This window comes from Parus major, chromosome 11, assembly GCF_001522545.3.
Source record: "Parus major isolate Abel chromosome 11, Parus_major1.1, whole genome shotgun sequence".
In the NCBI taxonomy this organism is placed as follows: domain Eukaryota; kingdom Metazoa; phylum Chordata; class Aves; order Passeriformes; family Paridae; genus Parus; species Parus major.
The window spans coordinates 5,618,996-5,640,534 of NC_031780.1; the positions used below are offsets into that span (position 1 = coordinate 5,618,996).

Genomic DNA, 21,539 nt, shown 5'->3' on the forward strand with positions numbered 1-21,539 from the left:
TGATTGCAGACAAGAAAAATCATGGAAGGCAGACTGTTAACAATAACTGTTAAATAATAAGGGGTTCAAATAAACTTCTATTAACAATGTGTCCTTCTATTTATTTGTTTATATTCCATCTACAGAAAATGTGATGCTGGACTGAGGATGGCTTAGAACAACCTTCTGGCATGAAGACAGCTACAAAGCACAAAATACAAAAAATGAACTCAGAAAGAAACAAGAAAAAAACAGCGTTTTCTTGGCATCAACAAGAAGCTCTTTATTTTTCCTCAAGTTTTTTTTTCTAAAAAAAAAATGGAACTAAGACATTTGCAGAAATGAGACAAACTTTCTCTTCAGGTGACAATATTCAAGCAAGCATGTTGTTTTATTGAATTTAAATGGAAAGAAATGACAGATTTGGAATGGGATACAGTATCAGGAGAAACTGAGAAACTGTGAACTGTCAAGGAAAAAAAACTCCTTAAAACTGTGAACCGAAAAATGGATGGAAATACCATTTAAACCCCTGATTACACTCTGTGTGTTCTTAAGGAGACATCATCATCTTTGCTAATTCAACAGTACTTAGGGAATAGTTTACAACATATCTTTTATTGTAAACTTGTAAGAAAAACAAAAACCAAAAAACAACAGAAATATTTAATTAGCTGTGACTTTACCATTAGTGTTCAGATGTCTTCCTGCACCTTCTTTTTCTAGACAGTGCAGATCTATTTGCAGCCAACAGTCAAGGGCAGAAAAGATTTCTTTCCTCAATAGTCTTTTGATTTGCCACACCCAATAAAATCCTTGTAGGGAAAAAGAATCAACACAACTACCATCTCCCAATCAATACCTAAAGCCTAACAGACAGTAATTATCAAAATAAGGAGGAAATCCCATATTGGGCTATGTACCTACCCATTAATCAAGACAACAGAAATTATCTGCAGAATTGCTTTTCTAAAATAAAAAGATGCCTCCTTGGGTTACACTTTGAACAGGCTATAATCAAAAGAAAGAGAACCGAGACTAACTAAGCCCCAGGAAGCCGCATTGTCCCTTTAACCCGCAGTATTCCCCACCTCCCATTAGTACTTAACATTTTTCACTATGTTGTGACTGCTATTATTTCATTTAACACTGGTTAATCTGTATCTGAGGTACATGGAAACCCTCTAGATGATAAGATTGGACAGGTTCCAGCGTTGGCAGTTTCCGAGCGTGCACACACTCGTGTGTTTTGATCCTTCCAGGAGCTCCCTGCTATTTGGCCTGGCTGCCAACTCGTTCTTGGATCAGCCTCTCGCTCAGCTCCCAGAGGGCAGTGGCTGTGGCATCTCCCTGTGCCTGCTGCGAGGGCAGGCAGCGGCAGCAGTTGTTGAAGTACATCCCGCCCAGGCCCTCCAGCTCCAGCGCCGTGGCGCAGTACACGGTGGTGGCAGCTCCTTGTTGCTGCAATTAAAAAAAAAAAAATTAAAAAAAAAAGAAAATTAAGAGAGAAAAAATAAGTAAAGCTATATAAATGCATAGAGAGATATTTTGTCATTTATTATTATCGTTTTTCAGCCACAGCCCTTTGAAGCTGTGTCTTGTGCAAGTGCTGCTGGAAGCAGCGTGGCTGGCAGGGTAACCTGCCTGGTGACAAGGCTGCAGCCCCGCTGAAGGCACTGCCTCTTGGACATTTATTTACAAACCACTTAAACAAGGACTTTTTTCTTTTCCTTCCCTCTAAGAGCAAAAGAAAATGAAAAAAGAATCCTAATCCTCAGGTGTTTTGCCCCTTTTCGGTGAGCACCTGGGTTGGTGGCAGAAGCTGGCCAGGTGCTGCTTGACACCAGAACAGTTGAGCCAGGTTTAAAAGCAGCCCCTCAAAACTTCCCTTTGCATCACAGAAATCATTGACCATATGCCCAGGCACCCTGACCCACAACACAGCCTGATAGATGGATTTGGTTTGTTTGGGTTTTTTAAACCTCTTGTGCAAAATTAACCTGGGCACTCCAATTAAGACCTATCATGTAAAGTGCAGTCGGGATTGGTGCCAAAGCTGCCCATGGATCTTGGATCAACAGCCTCGCCATGGCAGTCGTCACTGCTGCAGGCAGACACGGCTGCCTCTGCAGAGACACGAGGCTTTCCAGAGGAGTTTTGTTCTGTAACAACCATTTCTCATGTCTTATAATGCTTTCAGAAATGGACTGGATAGATCAGAGGGTTTTGTGGATCAGAAGGGATTTTTTAATTTTTCTTGCTTTCTCTTTTTCATTTCCCTTTCCCTTTTCTCCCCTTTTTTTTTTTTTTTTTGTAAATTTAAATACCAAGTGAACTTATGTTCAAACAGGAAAAATGGGTTTCTCTGAATCGTCCCAACAAAAACCTGCAAGTGGAGGCCACAGGGCTGGGGCAAGAAAGAACCCTGGCATGGGCAATGGGCTATTCCCTGGCACAGAATAAAAGCACAGTGCCAGAACAGCTGGGGAGAGGGCAAGAAGCTATTTTGCTTTGTAAACTATAATTAAAAATAATAGGTGAGAGCGCATTAGCAAAACACAACACTAATTTAAAACCGATAGAGTTTATCTGGCATCTTATGATTATTTATGTACATCTTAGTCCTTTCTGTGGTAACTAATTACGAGCTGATAGGAATCAGAATAAAGAGGCTGCCAAGTGCAATTGAAAAAGTAAATGAAGAGAAATTAGTTGTTGCCGCATTAAGATAATTTAATGGGAAAAGAGAATAGGCTTCAATCTCTTGTGATTTTCCTCTACTCCTTTTTTTTTGGCTTTTCATTGTCACAACCAAGGAAACTCAGGGCGCTGCTTGGGGGGGTCAACCTGCAGAAGACTTCTACTTTGCATTCTCATCCTTCAAGGACATGAAGCAGTTTAAAAAGCCCCAGTTCTCCTTATTTGAGGCATCTCAACTTTGTAGCAGCAAAGAAGTGCATATTTGTTTGCAAGACATGCATTTTCCTCAGCAGATGGGATTAGACTGATAATGATGACTCCACAGCTTAGAAAGGATGTCCCATCACAAGGTAAACCAAAACTGTCTGTATTAAGTATTTTGAAAGGCGTATATTTATCAACAGACCAAAATATTTTTAAAGTTAGTGTAATACATAGTAATCCTCTTATTAAACCAGTATCTTTTTTAAAAAAAGAGAAAGTATCTTAAAGGTGGTAGCAGAAATGGAAGAGAGTTCTACTAAAAATAATATTAATAGAGAACAATAAAATTTCTATGCTCATTTCAACTATCTATGAAGCTCCACGGTACAGGTATGATCACTGTATTCAGCTCTTTAAAATGTCTCAAAGCCCCTAAAGAGTATTATTGGTTTTCTGCAAGCAATTCAACTGGACTTTCATTAGAAAGGTAAAATTAAACTGAATTGCTCAATGCAGAGCGAGAGCCCTCAAGCTATTGCTGAAAAGCATCTGTTGTCCAGCCAAGCTAAACTCAGGCTATCTCTAACAGAATTCAGCTAATTCATAAAATGGAAGTTTATCAGAGCCAGTTTAAAATCCAACCCAAACAATAATTTATCTTTTCAAATGAGTTAAATTTGACGATGTTTAAACAAAATTCTCGGCAGGCAGAAAAACGTCCCAGAGCACAACAGCAGTGCTTTATTCCTTGAGCATTGACACAAACTAGACTCCAGAAGAAGAGAATAGTTTTCCCTGTGTGAGCATAGGATATTTACTTTAAGTGATAAAAGATTATGTGGCTGGAAGCCCAAAGCACTTTATCTTGTGATGCCTCCAGTGTTTTGCTGAGAACTGGATGTAAGCAACGTGCCATTTGCTTTTTGGCTGTGTGTATCCTTACTTCTTTCTAAATGTTTCAATCATGTTGGCTGTTTTGGAAGAAGAAAATTCAATGGTTCTATCATTGAAAGAAAAGTACCTTTCTTATTACTTAAGAGAAATGCAGTCGTATGTATCCCTTCGTTGACAGAGGGTAAAGCTTTATTATCTCACAATCATGGAAAACATGAACTCATCAAGCCTAGGAGAATGCTTCAGACAGCAAAACTAGGTAACAGAAAGTAAATCCCAGATTCTCAGAGCCATTTAAGAACCTAATTTTCTTTGTAAGCTGGTTGCATTCAGACACCTGAGGATCTGCCTAAGTGACTTGTCCGAGGACAGAGAGGAGTGAGCATCAGGAATCAAATCCCATTTTGGGTTGGGAGTGGCATCAAGAGGTCTCCAGCCCAACCTCCTGCCCAAAGTGGGATGCCTAGAAGCCTCATACAAGCCACAATAATTGCAAGGTCCCCAAGGCATAAATCCTTCCTTTGCATCTACGATCCCACAAACCTCTGTGAAGAGCCAGAGCGGTAGACAAGTGCAAACTGCCTGCACTTCTAGCCAGAAACTGCTCTGTTTCTCAGCAAATATTATTTATCCCTTATGAACACAGTCCTTTGAATGACATCTTTATATTCTGGGCCTTATGACAGTTCAGTAACAAGTTTTAATTTTTTGCTCATCAGCTTTCCTGTTCACATATCATCAGCATACAACAGCAGAGGATGTTAGGGAATCTAATTAGTAAACAATTCCATACTGCTGATACAAGATGAAACATTCTTAAACCAATAAAAAGAGCACTTTAATCACTGTTGAATGACTTTCAATGCCAAGCGGTTTGTGCCATGTCAGAACATAATTTGAAGAAGATTAGAGTACTATATAAAAGAATTAATGTTAACAACTTCGTTAAAAAATGTCTTAAACAATGAGCTTGTCAGTTGTCACAGACTCTCCCTGATCCATTGTGATTAAGCCTCCCCCCCAACAATTTCAGCTGATAAACAATGCTAAAAGCATCAGGCAACCTAGACATTTTTTTCCACAGGTCCATCAGTTGTACAGGGTGCTAATCACCAGAGCTGGGGTCAGCCTTCTTTAACCTGCAACAAAGGCAGCGGGTTGCAATCATGAATACACAGGATAAAGAATTTGTGAGAAGCCCAACTGAATCTTTAATCATGCCTCAATGCCATTTCCGATCCAGTCAAACATTTGAAAGCTGCTGGGCAAGCAGCACGCTATCAATCTTTCCAGTGCACGTAAAATTACCCGGGAATCTTGTTTTGGATTAAGTTGAAGAGTGTCTTAGTAATAAGGGTTCATCATTCTCTTCCGCAAATCATTTGTCAGTTTTGTAATACAATCTTCCTCTGCAGCAGGGTGGGATTTATACAGCAGTTGCTGTTTATTTATAGTTGAGGCTCAAAGATCTAAATTATCCATCCTTCTAAAATCCTTTGTTGAGTTGAAAATACTAAGTAGCTACTAGTTCATAGGCATTTATTTCATAACTGCTAGCAGTCGATTTGTAACTGATGGCACTGAATGCAAATTAATATTGAATATCTTAACAGTAAAATAAAAGGGGTTCTTGAGATACAGTACATGGTAAAACCCTCATTAATATATATAATGCATCTGTTAGTATTCTGAGATACCATTTATGTTCCTGATAAGAACACATATTACACAGTTAATGTTTAGTTTTTAGATTTGTCTACCTTCAAATGCATGTTTATTTTCTAAAATTAGACTTTTGTTCTGAAGCAAGTTTACATTCCAAGCATATAAATAATAGAAACAAAGCCATAACTTATCTGTATATTTATCAACTATGAATGAATAGGATCCACTCTAAACTCTGTTAAGAGCACAAGCACTCAACATTGTCTGCCAGGGAGATGGGATCAGCTTATTTTCTTATGAAAAATTAAGGATAAAGGCCAGTTATCTTGGTAGCCTGAGGTTAAGTTCAGCACAGAGAATTGTAAGAGATGGCCAGTGGAAAGAGGTGAATTCAAAATGACATGAGAGGAGAGTCTTTGTGACAAGGGCCAGATTCACAGCAAGCAGCTCAAGTGAATTAAAAGGCAAGTCCTTAAAACTCTTCAGGCTGTTCCTGTTATTCGTATCAGGACTATTAGACAAAGCCAACACATCCCTAACAGTAAAATACCAGAAATATCAGACAGACCCACACAAAGGCACTGTGAGCATACCATTTACAGCCACAAAACTCATTACACAGCAGTGTCAGGTAGAATCACAGAGTCATTAAGGTTGGGGAAGATCACTGAGTCCAACCACTGACCTAACCTAACAACCAAGGTAGAATTATCATATTCCAGATATGAAACCGATGGGGTGTCCCATACTTGATCTGTGCCTCTGATAAGCACCCTGAAGAGTTCATTCTGTTAGAGGGAAAAACTCTCACCAGCTGGCTTCAGCAGCAGCCATCTTCCTGATTTGATGTAAAATATAAAATCTCCTTGGAATAACAAAGAAAATGATACAGAATTTGTTTCCACAATGATCTGTTCCATATTATCCGAACAAACCCTGAAGTGGCAGCTGCAGTTTTACATTCCTCTAGCCTCACCTCCACCTGGTGGGAATTAGAACAGGTTTGCTGCCTCCTCAGGGGGCTCCACAAATTGGAGCAGTGGCTGAGGATCTGCTCCACTGCTTGTTGTGACCCTGATGCTGATGCTCAGGGTGGGCACAGTGGGGTGTGTGCTGCCTGGAGACAGCTGGAAGAAAACTGCCCTCAGAATTTATTTGTCTCCTTCTGATATTGCTACACCCTCCCAGCTGGGACTGTGGTGCAGAGCTTTCTCAAACTACACTTATTCCTTATTCTTATCAAGCCCAAGTCCTTGTGAACAATGAGGAGCACAATGACTCTTGAAAAACACCAGCACATCTAAAATCCTCACACCCTCATTCAACCTCCAGGATTCCTCAGCGTCTGAAGTGTTTTTAGGAGCAATCCTAAGAGCTGTTTGGTGATATCACCCATGGCTGAGGCCAGTTGTAGCTGAGGGAGCCACTTCTCAATGGCAAGTATTACTCTGCTTCTTTTCCTACTGGGAGAACTCAGAGCTTTGAGGAACAGTTGATTTTCCAGCATCGTAGTGAACAAGTTTTAGTCTTGCCTGTGAGATGACAGGAGAACTGTTCAGTTCCTGCTGCAGTCCTCTTACTCAGAGAATCCCAGATGCAGAGTTATCTTATGAATAACACTCAGAATATGTAGGTATTAAAGTCCTGTAAGAAAACAGGATTCCTTGATTGCTTTTTCAGCAAGGAAACATGAAATTGAGACCTGCCTTTGCTATTTTGGGACAGCGTGAAACTGAAATCATATCTGCAGCTAAAAAAGTCAAACTTTGGAGCTGCCAAATATGATCTAAACTCCAAACTGGGCTCAGTTGACTTCAGGTCCTATTTCCACCCAAGTGCCAGCAGGAGAACGTGACCTGAACTGACACTGTATTTACAGTCTTTTCAAAGCTCTCATCGAGCCACATCTAAACCAGAGGTTCTCAACCACCTCCCCTTCCCCCATCACCACAATTAAACCAGCAAAGCATCTCTTAGAAGATAATACAACGGATAAACCAAAATCTATAAGGTCTGCTTTTTTCCCTCTGATGTATTCCTTTTTCAACTAATTCCCAACTACAAAGACTCAAAACTCCATCAGCTTCTCTACTTGCAAAGCATAGTTGGTTTCAAGCTGTAACTTTTCTTAGTGTCATTAAGACCCTTACACATTTACAGTATTCTTTACATACATTATAGGAGATAAGTGTGCTATGTTCTTTGAGTAAGGAAACTGCAGTAGCTCACGAAAGAGGATTTGTTTTCAACTGCTGAGGCATTAAGACCTAGTGATTATTTCATCTATTCAGTATATGCAGCTATATTTAACTTACATTCTGGGTTTTTAACTTTGCAAAAGAAATCGTGTCCATTGTAATAAATGTATTTTGATAATGCACCATGTTGTTTGTGTTATGCAACCCCCTGTATGTTCTCAATTACAGCAATGATAGCACTTGAAAATTTCCAACCTCCAACATCCGGTATCAAACAGATTTTCTGCAAGCATTCCACAGGAGAAAAAAAAAAATACAATACAGAACATCAAATCAGGGTTGTTTTCTTCTTTTTGGCTTTTCCTTCCCTAGTGAGCCTGGACAAGTCACTTCAGCTCCATGTACCTCACTTTTCCCAGGTATAAAATGGGGAGAGTACTTTTATTTACCCACCTCACAGGGGTGTTGTGAGGAGTCATTCAGATTTATGGAGTGCTTTCACACTTACTTTGGAAAAGCACTGTGTAAGTATAAAGTGTTATATTATAAACCTTTATTAAAATGTGTAGAAGATGTAGAACAAGGTTGGCAAAGTAGCTGACAGAAATGTAATTATCTTTTAAAATCATGCCTATTTTTTCTTTCTATTGTATAAACTGAATTCTTTAACCTCTGAAGCTGTCTGCTACTCCTGGTCCTGTTCCAGTGTCTTCCCTCTCTCATCCAGTTTTTTTGCCTAGCTCACAGAGAACTTGGTAAAACACTTACTAGCCAAAACAATAGTGAGTTATTAAAAAACTCACTCAATTAAAAAATTGGATGCTTTAGAGGGAAACAGCCCCTGAAAGGGTGACCCATGCATTCATCTCTCCCACCCTTGGCATATGCTAGGCAGAGCCATCATGGCATACCAGGGGTGGGATTCAGTTGCCTAACATGGATCTTGGGACATCTGAGCTGCCTCAAGATATCCCACGTGCTCCACAGCTGTCTTTCAGAAGGGCACATATTTCCCATAGGTCTGGTATTGTATCTGCCAGCCCCTCACAGATATCTCAGCTAAAACCACACAATGCTTAAGACAACACCAGACTGTGCAACTTAAATGCTTTTGCCACAGCACCTGGAAGGGAGCTGCTTCCCACAGGCAGCACCATGTTTCTTTCTTTTCCAGAATCTTATTAAAGTCCATAATCAGCTTCTGAAAAATGTTTCAAGGCTGACAGAGAACTACCTTAAGCTCTAAAACCTCTAATGAAGGCCGTGGCTTTACCTTGCTCCACCAGCATTTCAGGGCAGGAGCAGCAGCACTCCTCACAGGCCTCTTTATCAACACCACATTTCCAGGCACATCAGTGCTGCAATTCTTTCTCCTGCTCACTGAACCCCAGTTCACACCTGATTTACACTTTTAAGACATCATTGCTCCACTGAAATGGCAGTTTTGAACACTGCATGCAAATGTCTACAGTCTTTTCTTACAGGCTGGTATGGAGCAGTGGAGCAATGCAGCATTCTTCCGCTCATTTCTAGATTTGGGAAAAATCTAGAGGATTTTTCCCAAGGAGGAAAATGATGGATTTTCATTTCAGAGAGGAACAGGGTAAGGGTGAGATCAGGTTGAAGAAATGATGCTGCAGTCCATTGCTTGCCCTGTGTGCCAGCATTGGCCAGTGCAGTGAGCAGCAAAGAGCTTGGGCAGTCCCAGGGCACCTCAGCACTGCTGGGGGCTGCTCACACCTGAGCGTCCTGCTCACCTCCTGTGACACACATCTATCCAAACACAACCACAAATACAAATACTACCACAGCTTGCTGGCCACAGTCAAACTGGAAATCCTGTGGAGGACTGGAAATCCTCCTGAGACACATGATTTGCCAGCAAAAGGTAGATTCTTTTGGGCATGGGCAATTTAAAGAATTGAGCAAACATGTTGTTGACACTGAACATATCCTGCCAAAAAAGAGATTAGATACACTGCTGCAACTAAATCATCAGAACTGGTCTGGCTGGTGCAAACACAGATGAGAGTTCATTGAAATCACTTCTGTTATTAACTTAACTGAAATGTTTTATGGTTTTGCTGTACTTTAATTATATATATATACTTTATATAAATTTATGTATACATACAGGACTGTATATGCTGTATATATTTATATAGCTTTTTAATACTATTACTAGTCCAAATTTAGACTTTTTCATATGCATTATTGCAAAGAATATCATCACAATGCTGACATCTGTCTTCTTCCTTCATTGCACAGATAATTTTCTAGACTGAATTTTATTTCAGACACGAGTGGGAAAAAAAAAGCCACACAACACACTGCTTTTTAAGGAAGTGACCTTTTGGGACAGATATTTAATGAGCTGTTTGTTTGGGTTTTAAAGATAAAGACTGTTTTTCATCTGTTGATACACACACACACTTATGCACATACACACAGTTCAATAAGACAATGCATTGAAAAACCACAGGGTGTTATGATGGGGAAGTATCATGGTAAGAAAGTAACTACCAACTCTGTCTTCCAGAAACTAATTAAAGGAATGTATTTTGCAATAATACAGATCTAGCAAACAGGCCTCTAAAGTCTAGGCTTAGAGCTGTAAGCCAGGCACTCCTGTATTATGTATGTGTGATTTTCATAGATAGGCTGCTGTAAAATGTGCCCTGTTAGTGCATCTTTCAGGCTCAAAGACACTGGTCTTGTTAATATTTCATTTAGTACATACTGTAGAGTCTCATTTATATTACTTCTATAATTAATGGTGATAGCTTAGGCACTGCCTTTACAAGGAGAGATCCCTGTATGTTGGTCGATGGATAATGAGAAACAATAGATATTTCATTCACCAGCAGCTTGTTGCTAGTTAGTAGGAAATTATTGTGTGTACTGTTGCTTTAATTGCCAGGGTAAATAATGCCGCCGCTGTGTTAGTGAACATTTTAAAGCACTTGATGCAAATAGACTAGAAACAAAACACAAAAAAATTACCTTTATTATGCTATACCTTAGCATAGGGAGTTTAAAAGGTATGTCTTAAAACATTTGCGTTCTATCATGCAAATATATCTTAATATGCATGTGCTGACTATTCAACTACTGTATTTTAGTAAATACAATTATGCTGCCTTTCTCTTCTCCTATGTAGACTGTAAATAACTGTAGATCTTTCTCTTGTTTTCCCATGTAAATATATGTAAATATTAACAAGCTATGCATGCTGATATTCTAGGCAATTTCAGGTACTTTTATAATCTGAAGGCATGTACTTGAACTGGTTTGTTAAAAAAAAAACAAAACAATCAACTCTCTCAAATCCTTTAAAGCTCATTAGAAATTAAAGATTTCTTACTAGACTGGTTCCTTCACTCTCAGTTGTTTTTTTTGTTTATTTTTCCCTCTGCTTTGCCAGTGCTGTCTCCCAAGACAAGCCACCAAGGATGCACATTCCAAGGCTGTTGTCTCCAAAGCGTGGGGTCCCATCTCAGGATTTGATTCACTCCCCGCCCCAGGATAGGCACCTTTTAGTTTCAACACCACCCCCAGCTGTAAATCTCAGCAGAGCCTCAGAGAGAGGATGTCCATGCCCTTCTCCCTGACCTCTCCCTCTGCTTAATGATCACAGAGTCACAGAACCGTAGAATACCTTGTTTTGGGGGACCTTAAAGATCCTCTAGTTCCAGCCATGGGCAGGGACATGTTCCACTGGGCCAGTTTTGATGTTTTCTATTCCATTTTCTCAGTCCATAATCTGTCAAGCCTGGATTTAATGCCACAGGTTCCGGGGCTGGGTTTGAGGGCAGATGCAGCCACAGTGGAGAGCAGTCCCTGTGTCTGGCTGTGCTGCAGTCCTGCTGCTCACTCAGACGTGCTCCTCTGTTTCAACACACTCTTTATGTTTCTTTTCCAGCATGCTTATGACTTTGACAGACTGTGAAAATAATTTGATAAATAGCTTGATAAATTTCTCCATCTCCTCCCTTCCGTGCTATAACACTGTTTGTGGAAGCCTTTCAACTGAAGGAGTGTGAACAAAAAAGAAATTACCTAAAGCTTCTAAATCAAGTCACCTCCTGCATACAGATTTGGAGACAAGGTTTCAATTTAGCTCTCTTCTTCCTTCTTTTTTTTTTTTTTGTTCATATAGTAAATGAAGATTACTCTCAGGAAAAAGGTAGGAAGTAAAAAAAGATGCATTTATCCCCCAGTACAGTAAATGGAAGAAAAAAAAAACCCCTCTCCATTATCTATGAAAACTAAATGCAATGACAACTTTTTAATTGAAAGAAAACAGCTTTCATGTCTGAAGATGTTTTTTTCCAGAGTAGGCATATGAGAATAAACACATTAATTGACAGGATCCTCATGACTTTTTAAGTTCCTCAAACTTAGCTTGGCGTCTGGGGAAGATCTCTTTCCAGTCCTTGAAGACTCTTTTAAAAAGAATGTTTAAAAAGCTGAGCTGACACGGGCATTACGTTCAAGTGCAAGCTGCACTATTCTTTAGTAGAGGGCGTAGAAATGGTTCATAGAATTATTATCTTTCTACAGACAAAACCCATTACCTTCACACTAGGAGGGAAAAGCTAGTTTTTAACTTATATAAAACTGAATCAATTATCAATATCTTTGCATGGCTTCCCAGCTCTGCTGGAGAGCAGTCACAGAGCTAAACACGCAGAGCCATTTGGCAAAAGGGCTCCTGCCTATGCTGGGCTTCTTGTTACACCTTTCATTTAATAAAATCACATCTGCAGAAGAAAAAATAAGTAGTAATGATTTATATGCAGGGCTTCCACCCTGAATGCCACAAAGGGAGATGGGAATCACATTTGCAGACTGATCACTGGGCTTCTGTTACTTTTGACTTCTTCCCAGTAAAAAGTGAACAAGCAAATAAAAAGCAGCCGACGGTGCAGACTCAAGCACAGTGGTGAACAGCAGTGCAGGTCAGAGCATCCATAAAGACTGCTGTCTTTGGTGTGGAAAAAAGTGCTCCTTCAGCAACCTCTGCCATGTAATCCTCACCATCCTGCCTCTGAATAATCCTTTTGCTGGCTTTAACAGGGGCTTTTCACAGATGCTCATGTTTCCAGGGAGAAAAGGAAACTTGGAAGGTAAGTGGTGGCTTTTCATGGTGAAGTCCACACATGCCCATTGCTTTTAAACTGCAACAAATAGAAATATTATGTCTTCCAGAAGACAATGTCTAACCTGGTTCAACTCTGTGTTCCTTGAGCAGAGATGGAGTAGTGCATTAGCAGCCATCCTTAAAAAACTGTGTGCCGGCTCTTTCACTAGCACAGGCAAACTCCAGTGCACACAGAGGCACAGCATCTGCAAGGTATATAAAACATAATACTCTAGAAGCTGGGAGTGCTGTTTGGGAAGGAAATGTTCATTATTAGACTCTCTTATCTGTTTATCCCATTCATGAGATCTGCTTCTACAAAGCACATAATGATAAATGGCACATTTGCAAATTATCTTCTGAGTGCTGATGAGAAATCAGCAACCTGCGAGTTACCGTGACTTTGAGTGAGTGCACTGCACTGTGAGCCTCGTTTGCTGAGATGCCTGCCAAATGAGTGCATTAGTATATTAGGAGTCTAATAAATTGACTAACAAGCATTTGATGAAAAATAGCTGTTCCATCCGTTACAGTTATCATCACCGCCAACAAGGCTACTGGGGTTGGGATTTTGAAGGCACCAGCTGCTGATAAAAGAGTTGTTGCCGTGCTGTGCCACGCTCTCAGCAGCATCTCCCTCCCTAACTGTGCATCTTAACAAACTCTCAGCAAGACATAGGACCTTCTTTGCTTAAGTTTTTCTCTGCCTCTTCATGACACTTATGGGGATTTAAACCATTGCAGTCTTACTCAGTCCTGTCTGTTCTCTCCTCTGCAGAAAGTGAGATGCTGCATTTCCCTGTCTGGGAAGAAGACGGAGGAGAAGCTTTCTGTTATATGGCTCAGCACTGCTCAAACACCTGAGACTGTTCCCACTCACAAAACTTGAATTTGTTGATTTTTGTAGCAAAAATCAGAATCAGAATAAACATCCAAGGTGGCTTTGGCTATGGTCACATTCAGCAGAAAGGCACTGCATTATTTAATATCATGCAACCAAATGAGTTTCAGGAGTGGCTCAGAGTCCTACTTCTAACTCAGCATCCTCATGGAAGAACTCAGCAAATAAATCATACAACACTCCACTTGTGTCATCCACTGCTTTGCTGGACATTTAAGAAACCCAGTTCTTTTTATGAGTAAAACTGATAATCTCCCATCATGCAAACATCCTCCCTGCCTGGGTTTGCCACGTTCAAACCCTCAGGTTGTGCAAAGCAGAAAGAGGGCAGTTAAAGTGCAGGGCTGGCTGTGCAGAGCCCTTTGGGAAGGTTTGGCCGCTCCCCGCAGCCCCACGCAGCCCACCCGATGCACTGTGGGTGTTTGTCCCTCCTCCCAGCACACGGCTGGGGCAGCTACGCTCTGCCCTGGCACAGCCTGCTCCAGTCAATTATGTCTTTTCAGGCTAATTAATTCTTGGAAGTGCAATATACCCTTACGTTCAAGTTTCAGAAATCTTCTTCGTGCTGCTTAATTTTGTTTAAAGTAGAGAGGAACCCAATTCATTACAAACACCCATTTATCGTCTGCTGGCAAATCCCACTTCAGAACTACAAACGCCTAAGAAAAGCTCGGTCTGTCCCTTCCCAAATTGCATTTCTGCTTTTACCTGAGACATTCGCAAGATCCCCAACTCTGTCAACAGTCGCTCTCCAGTTTTGTTTAGCTTATCATCAACAGACTCTGCTTTTGTGAGTGGACAAGTCATTTGAGTGTGCACCACAGTTATAATGGCCTGACTGACAGCTCAGCCAGATAAACACGAGAGAATAACAGACGTAGGAACAATCTGGGTATTCATTTTGTCCGTTCAACCGGGTTGAAAGGATTTGCCAGCCAAGGGCACAACACTTCAGGCTAATTTGCTCAGCCAAAGCACTGCCGGAGTGTAAGGCTGCAAGCAGATGACTGATGCTGGGGAGATCGGCGTCCCCAGATGAGGCACTTATTATTCACCTCTGCCTCACGGGAAATGAAAGTACTATTTATTCAAAGCATCCATTTGAAAGAGGAAAACATATAGAAATGAACTTTGTTACAAAACCTGAACCCTTCTCACTGCTTTCCCACTTCTGCATTAATTCCAGCTTCTTGTCTTCATCCATATCATCCTGCACACTGCAGCGTTTCTGTTTTCTTGCTCCTCACATACTTTCTGTAGCCTTGTCTCCTGCTTTGCAGTTTCACCCCTATAGCTGACACAGGGTACATTTTCTCTTCTGTTTATCCTCCATTTTTAAGCCATGCTCAGCTCTGCAAATCCCAGAGGCCCAGCTCTAGTCTCAGTGCCTGGTGTAGCAGAGGGTGCCCGTGATACCCTGGCTGTATCTCACATGCCAAATGCACTCTGCAATCTTTTGGCCAATATCAGCCCCATACTCCAAGTGCTGACAATGAGCTGCATCAGTCACCACTCTGTTGTGGAGCCAAGGGAGCAAGGGCCAGTGCAATGACAATGCTGTCCTGGTTAAGGAAAGTTGTCTCTTGCGCATTTTAAGCACCCTGTGTTTAGAGTGACAGAGCTACAAGTTCACCTGCTAATCACGTAAAAGTAAATGATGGGTAGAACAGCCAAGCTTGTACTAAGAAAAGGTAAACACTGCTCTGACATATTCCCTCAAGCAAGCAAGCAAAATAATAACAGTTTGCTGTGGAGGTGTGCAAGTCTGCTCCCATTAATTAAGTTCCATTTTCCAGCATCTTGAGTTTTAAGATGTTTTCTCCAGGACTGATTTCAACAACTCCTTCTCCCACTGAAAAGTGAAAGCCAAACCCTGCTTTTGGTGACAGCAACATGACTGTACTGGCTTCTTCCAGCTGTGGAGCCAAGACACAAGGTGCAGTGGGATGGAGGTAAATCCCTGAGCATTTTTGGAGGGCAGTGTCCCAGCAGAGTGGCCACAGCCCGAGCACAGCAGGCTGGGAACAGCCCTTGCAGAAGTGATGCACTAACAGCCTCAGACACATCACGGGAGGAATGTAAAGTGCACCTGACATTTCTTTTGATCTACTCCTAAGAAGCATTAAAAGGCACATTAATGTGCTGCTTTAGTGCGTGTTCAGTGTGATAGTTGGAGACATAACTGAGCCTTTCACAGAAGTCTAATTGGGGAGAAGAATAAACTTATTGTTTCCTCCTCTGGACATGCACCCTAGAACATAGGCAGAGTTGACATTTGCATGAAGTATGTTGCTGTTTTGCATTTTAAATCCCAGCATGCTAAATGTAGGTTGAATGATCACTTTGACTATTATTAGGAAATCTGTACATGTCCAACAGCAGTTCTGCAGATGCAGGAACTGATATTGCCCAGCAGCAAGTTATCTTTCTCCAATGCTGAAATTCAAAAGTGTGTGTGTATATTTGCATACTTATAAATTTCTTTTAAATGTCAAATGAACACTAATAAAGTATCTGAGCTCCTACAGCCACTTTTCATGCGGTTATTTGGTATTGCTCATCCTCACACACACATCATATTCATATTTAGTAGCAGAGTTTTGTGCACTGAGCTATTGATACTTCTTGACCTTGTCAGACTATGAAGCACCTTTGTATATCTGTGCTTTCAGCTGCCATGCTGAAGTCCCTTTGCTCTTTTAGGACAATCACACAATGAATAAACTGCAACAAACCAAGTAGCAAAGAAAAAAAGAAATGTGAAAAGAGAACATTCATACCCAGGTTAATCAATAGGAGAACAAAGAGAGCGAAGAAAGCCAGATCTGAGTTCCAGCATAGAGGTAAGGTCAGGAGTGACATTACTGGGTCATCCTAAATTTTGCTGAAGACTGTGTTTTCCTTGTTCCTATTTCTATCAGCTTAGGTGTGTGTTTGCACATCTGGTCAGACCTATGTTCCACTGAACTCTATTTTGCTCTCTGTGCAATGCTTTCTTACATCTGCTATGCTGAAAATTTATGTGTCCCTGATTAGTTCCCTCAGTGCTTTATCTCTGGGAGGATTAGAGGCTTCATGGTGTCCTCTTCATTCGTCTGCAGCACCTCCCTCCAGCCTCAGCCAGGCTTCTTGGACAGCCTTCTCTGCTGCAGTACTAACAGTGCCAAAGCTGCTGCACTAAGCCATGCACCTCTCAAACTCCCCTGGCAAAAGACAGTCTAATCTGGGAGAACCATTAACTTCCTTTTGTTGTAGCTCTCACTCAATCTAGCCACAAAAACTGCAGTGCAAGGGAGGAGGAGGCTGAGGAATGGGAGCTCAGAGAGCCCTGCTGCTCCGTGTCCTGGCACTAAGAGAAAAGCAGGAACCTGCAATGCCAAGGCTCCCCAAGAACACAGCATGTCCTGATCGAGTTAGGCAGGTAGTTAAAACAAATCCAAACTGCTCTGGGTACAAAAACAGATGGATGCAGAGGTCTTCTGGATCATGTACCAAGCAATTCTGATTTCTGTGTGATATTTATAAACCAGTCAGTTTAGCTGGCACCAGCTCAGGATTAAAGGACCTCCAACTCCAAGACCACACATGACACTCAATGCTTCAAAAAAGTGTGAGGCTTTTCCCATCCCAGCTTTTTACATCCTCATTTTTCTTGACAACAGCATGCTGTTCTCATAAACAAAGAAACATCCTGTTCACCAAAAAGGTTAAAGATGGGGGTTTTTCGAGCTACTCCTTAGGTTGATGTTCAAGGTGGATTCTGATGATCCCACCTTGAAAACTGGGGAATTCCATTGCAACTTCAGTAAATTGTTTGTCCTACATGAAAAATTTTGAAATACAAAACAAATATATAGAAAACTCCAGGATTACTGCTGGTGGCCATGTGGATTTCAGAGGCCTTCCTTTTAAGTTATCTCATTAAATAGACCTTTAAGACACAACCAAGATTGGAAATATAGCTTTCTCAATATTTGGATCTGTATCCTTTTCCAAAAATGCAGCCAAAGCTTTGCTGATGGAAAACCTGAGATGCTCCATCCAGAGAGAAGAGCTGAGCACAGCAGTGGTGGGAAGAAAGTGGGACAATTCCCTGAGCCTGAGGAGCACATGAGATGGGAACCTGGAGCTGCAGGAACCTGCACAGTGTGAGTGTGCACATGTGCTGTCACTCAAAGACAGAAATGCTTTCTTTTGATGGATACACACCTCTCCTTCTTACCCAATAAGCAGAATAGAAATGTGCCTGGCTTCCCAGCAAACACACAGAAGATCCTTTCCCATTGGTGCCAGTCAGTTGACTCTATCTCAGTATTTTTTATAACATACAAGTAAAAATGATGTCTGTCTAATGAGATCTCTATCCCGTTTTCCCACAATGCCATATCCTGCTAGGATAGTCTTTTGACAATAAATTTCTATTAAAGTGCAATATGCTCTTAAGGGGCACAATCTTTTTCAGTTGGCAACATGTGAAATAGATGTTCTGTCCAACTGCTGTATTGGAACTGTGCAATCTAACTCTCCTTACATACTTTTGAGCACTTTTTTTTCAGCCCAGTTAGATTACAGAAGGGAAAATGACTCAGTGGTATGAATGATAAATACCTAAAGGATATTTAATGCTCACTTTCTGACAAGTCCAAAAGTGAATTTGCTGCAAAATAATGAACTTAAGTGACCCCTGCTGACTTCTTAAGGAATGACATTCCATAGGGAGTCCCATCAGTGAAACAAACGGTCCAGGTACAAAAACAAACCCTTTGTCTCAGCTCCTTGGACTTTGTCTTGGAAAAAAATTCTTCCTCAGAAAGTTACTGGTGATCTGAAATGGTGCTGGGGTCTACAGTTTTGGGTAGTCCATTTAATCATTATAAAAAAGATAAAAGGTCAGATTTGAACCCTTGCAGCAGCCAGACACAGTTAATTTGTTTTTCAGGAGTATTATCAGTTAAGCATAGCTGGAATCTGAACATCTTATATCTGCCCACATATCTGGCTGGTGCCTTCTGGCCTTCTGTGTGATGCAAGGGGCTAATACAACGTGGCAGCACTTGATGTCAGATAGTTTGTCTCTGCCTCGTTTAATCACTCTGAATGGAGTGATGCTCAAGCCCAACTTGCATTCACTCTCGGTCTGCGAGAGGCTGCTGAGAGCTACTTCTCAGCAATCAGCTTGAACCCTTGGCAAGACATCTGTCAAGTACACTTTAGCATCCCCACAACCTCCAAGTAAGAGAAGTGGCCTTCTCAATTTGGATGCAATATTAAAGGCAGTTGACAGAAATCTTACATCCCGCTGCCTTTTCTCTCTGGGTTGGCAATTCTGATCCCATTAAAGTCAGTGGGAGCCTTGTCATTGACTTCAATAGACCAAACACTGCAAACATAGAGTTCAAGATGGAATAAACACAACTGGATAACTCTCAAACTCATTGAAAGCCTAAAATCCCATTAGGTTATTGAGGTATCTTGACACACAAGAGACACTTGAAACTCCAGAGGCTCAGACATTTCACACAAAACCCAGGATTTGTCCAAACAAGGAGGCAGCATTGCTATTGTCCTCACTAAACTCAAAACACATCAGTTAAGCTTTCAGCACAAATCATGGTGTTAGGTCCAGTTGACTAAAGCACAAACTTGATCAGAACATCTACCTCCCAAACAAAGGAATTGCAAGTTCAGATGAACTTTCTCAGACTTCTCATGACCTCATTTGCAGTGGGCTACTGGTTGATATGACCTCATTGCAAATGCAAATGTTTATCCAGTAAGACAGCACACTTAAAAAAATACACCAAAAGAAAAGCAAAACAGAAAAAGTGACCATCCAGCCTCATTTTGTGTGTCGGTGTTCACAAAACCCGAGATATCACATGTACTGGAAATTACTGGAGAATGTCTCACAGGATGTATATATTAAATAAAAATCCCTTCACAAAGACATCTGCTGCAAATGGCTTAAAAGCATCCAAAGTATTCTTGGAAAGCGCAATAGCAGATAAGCTCCCCTTTTAATTTGTCTTAGACTAGGTGTTAGTGCAAGTTACGACCAAGAATTTAGCACATCCATTCAAATTATACCTAAAGCACTAAATCCAGCACAGCAGTAATTTTCTAGTCTTTCATACTTCCCAACTTAATGAAAAGAGACATTAATGTCCCAACCATAGATTAATTAGATGGAATCATTAAGAATTATTTCCCAGGTATCTTTTGCTAATACATGTATTATCATTGAACACTACCAACCCTGTGTGGAAGGTTAATGTTATTTTGAAAGAATATTTACAGTATCAGGGATTGAAAACCCAATACCTAAAAAAAATATTTTCCACCTGCAGCTATCTGTCATCCATCCCACACAAACTTTGAAAGCTTTCCACTATCTGTCAAAACACAGGTTTTGATGCAATAAAGACTGTAATTATTGAGCATTTACAAGAAATAATATTTTCCCTCTGGTACACGTTATAACAGTTGTTAACATGCAAGTATGAATACTAATGATCCAAGCCCACCTATACTCTTCACAAATGATAAGGATTCTTTCAATACTGATATAGAGGCAGGTATAATAAAAGAGCAAGATAAGACTGAATATAGGTTTTGAAAAGTAAATGTCAATCAGAATAAGGTTTTTAGAGGCATAAGAACTTGATTTGAGGTAGAGTTTGGAAATAAAGCTGACAATTAGATCCAGAGATATAAACAGCACTTCTTTTGTGTTGAAAAATAAAATGATCCTTTTGCAACCAGAATACCAGGCTACAAAGATGTGTGAAGGAAACAATACTGAGGATGCAACAAAACAGCTCTGCAGATGCCACGCTAGCAGATGGCTTAAGCCGGCTGGATTACTGTATAAACATTTAACTGAGAGTTTGATTTTATAAGTGTGGAAATTATACAAAACAAAAAGGAAATGATTCTAAGAAGCACTTAAATTAGTAATTTGTAATTTTCTCTGCTAAGATGGCCTCGCTCTGCTGCCTTGCAAGAGTCCATTGAAGAGGGGGGTTCTGGAATCCATGAGAGAAATTGCACACCCTAAAAGGGAGCTGGTGTGAGCACACAGAACTGAGCGAGGCACTTAAAGGTAAATATATACCTTTCCACTGATGTTGCAGCTCAAATCCATTCTAACTGCAAGTTAATAAAAAAATCTCCCCGCCCCTCCCTGCTCTCCATTTCCTCCTTCATGTCTAGATAACAAAGGCTGTGTCTCTCTGTTTATATCTCAGTAACTTCTACAGCAACCGCTTGTCGTGTTAGTCGGGCTCAATTGTAATACGTGGGCAGGAAGGGCACAAGAGAAAAAGGCTCTTTGTGCATAGATATCTTCAACAAATACCAGTCAGAAGGCGGAAAGGCAAAAATATACAGGAAAAGGGAGAAGAATTTATGGAGAAATAATGTGGCTTCTTGCTACAGTCCGGATAAAATAAGAGCATCACTGTTGAATTGATGGGTTTGGCCTGATTAATGCTTAGACATGTGTCTCAGATGAATGTTTTCTATCATTTTGCAAGGAAATAACAGGCAAAACAGGAGGCTGATGATGGGTACAGAGTTTTATCCTGATTTACTGAATGCCAAAGCAATCTGTCCTCAACATTTCCCAAAAGAGTGACAATTTTTTCTTCTGCCTTTCCTGGTGAGCAACCAGACCCCGAACAATTCTAGCAGTGAGTGCCACAGCAGTGTCAAACCTGCCCCTTGAAACTGCCACGCTGGCAGTGTCAGTCTGCACGACATCCTCCTCAATGCTCCACAGCAAACACAACCACAACTGCTGCTTATGCTGCACTTACACTTCACCACTCTGAAGGCCAGCTAAACATTTTACATT

At 40.8% G+C, this 21,539-nt stretch overlaps 2 protein-coding genes across 2 annotated transcripts in view; one reads left to right on the forward strand and one right to left on the reverse strand.

Annotated features, from left to right (window-relative positions):
* Window positions 1–193, forward strand: part of MAF (MAF bZIP transcription factor) — a 183,755-nt gene extending 183,562 nt beyond the window's left edge. The window contains exon 3 of the mRNA XM_015639856.2: window positions 126–193. The gene's annotated coding sequence lies outside the window, so the exon portion shown is untranslated. The remainder of the gene's footprint in view (window positions 1–125) is intronic.
* Window positions 194–236: 43 nt separating this feature from the next.
* The window catches only part of WWOX (WW domain containing oxidoreductase), a 473,213-nt gene continuing 451,910 nt past the window's right edge, over window positions 237–21,539 (reverse strand). Inside the window, exon 9 of the mRNA XM_015639852.2 lies at window positions 237–1,440. Within this exon, the coding sequence (XP_015495338.1) occupies window positions 1,252–1,440 (189 nt within the window). The 3' untranslated portion in view covers window positions 237–1,251. The remainder of the gene's footprint in view (window positions 1,441–21,539) is intronic.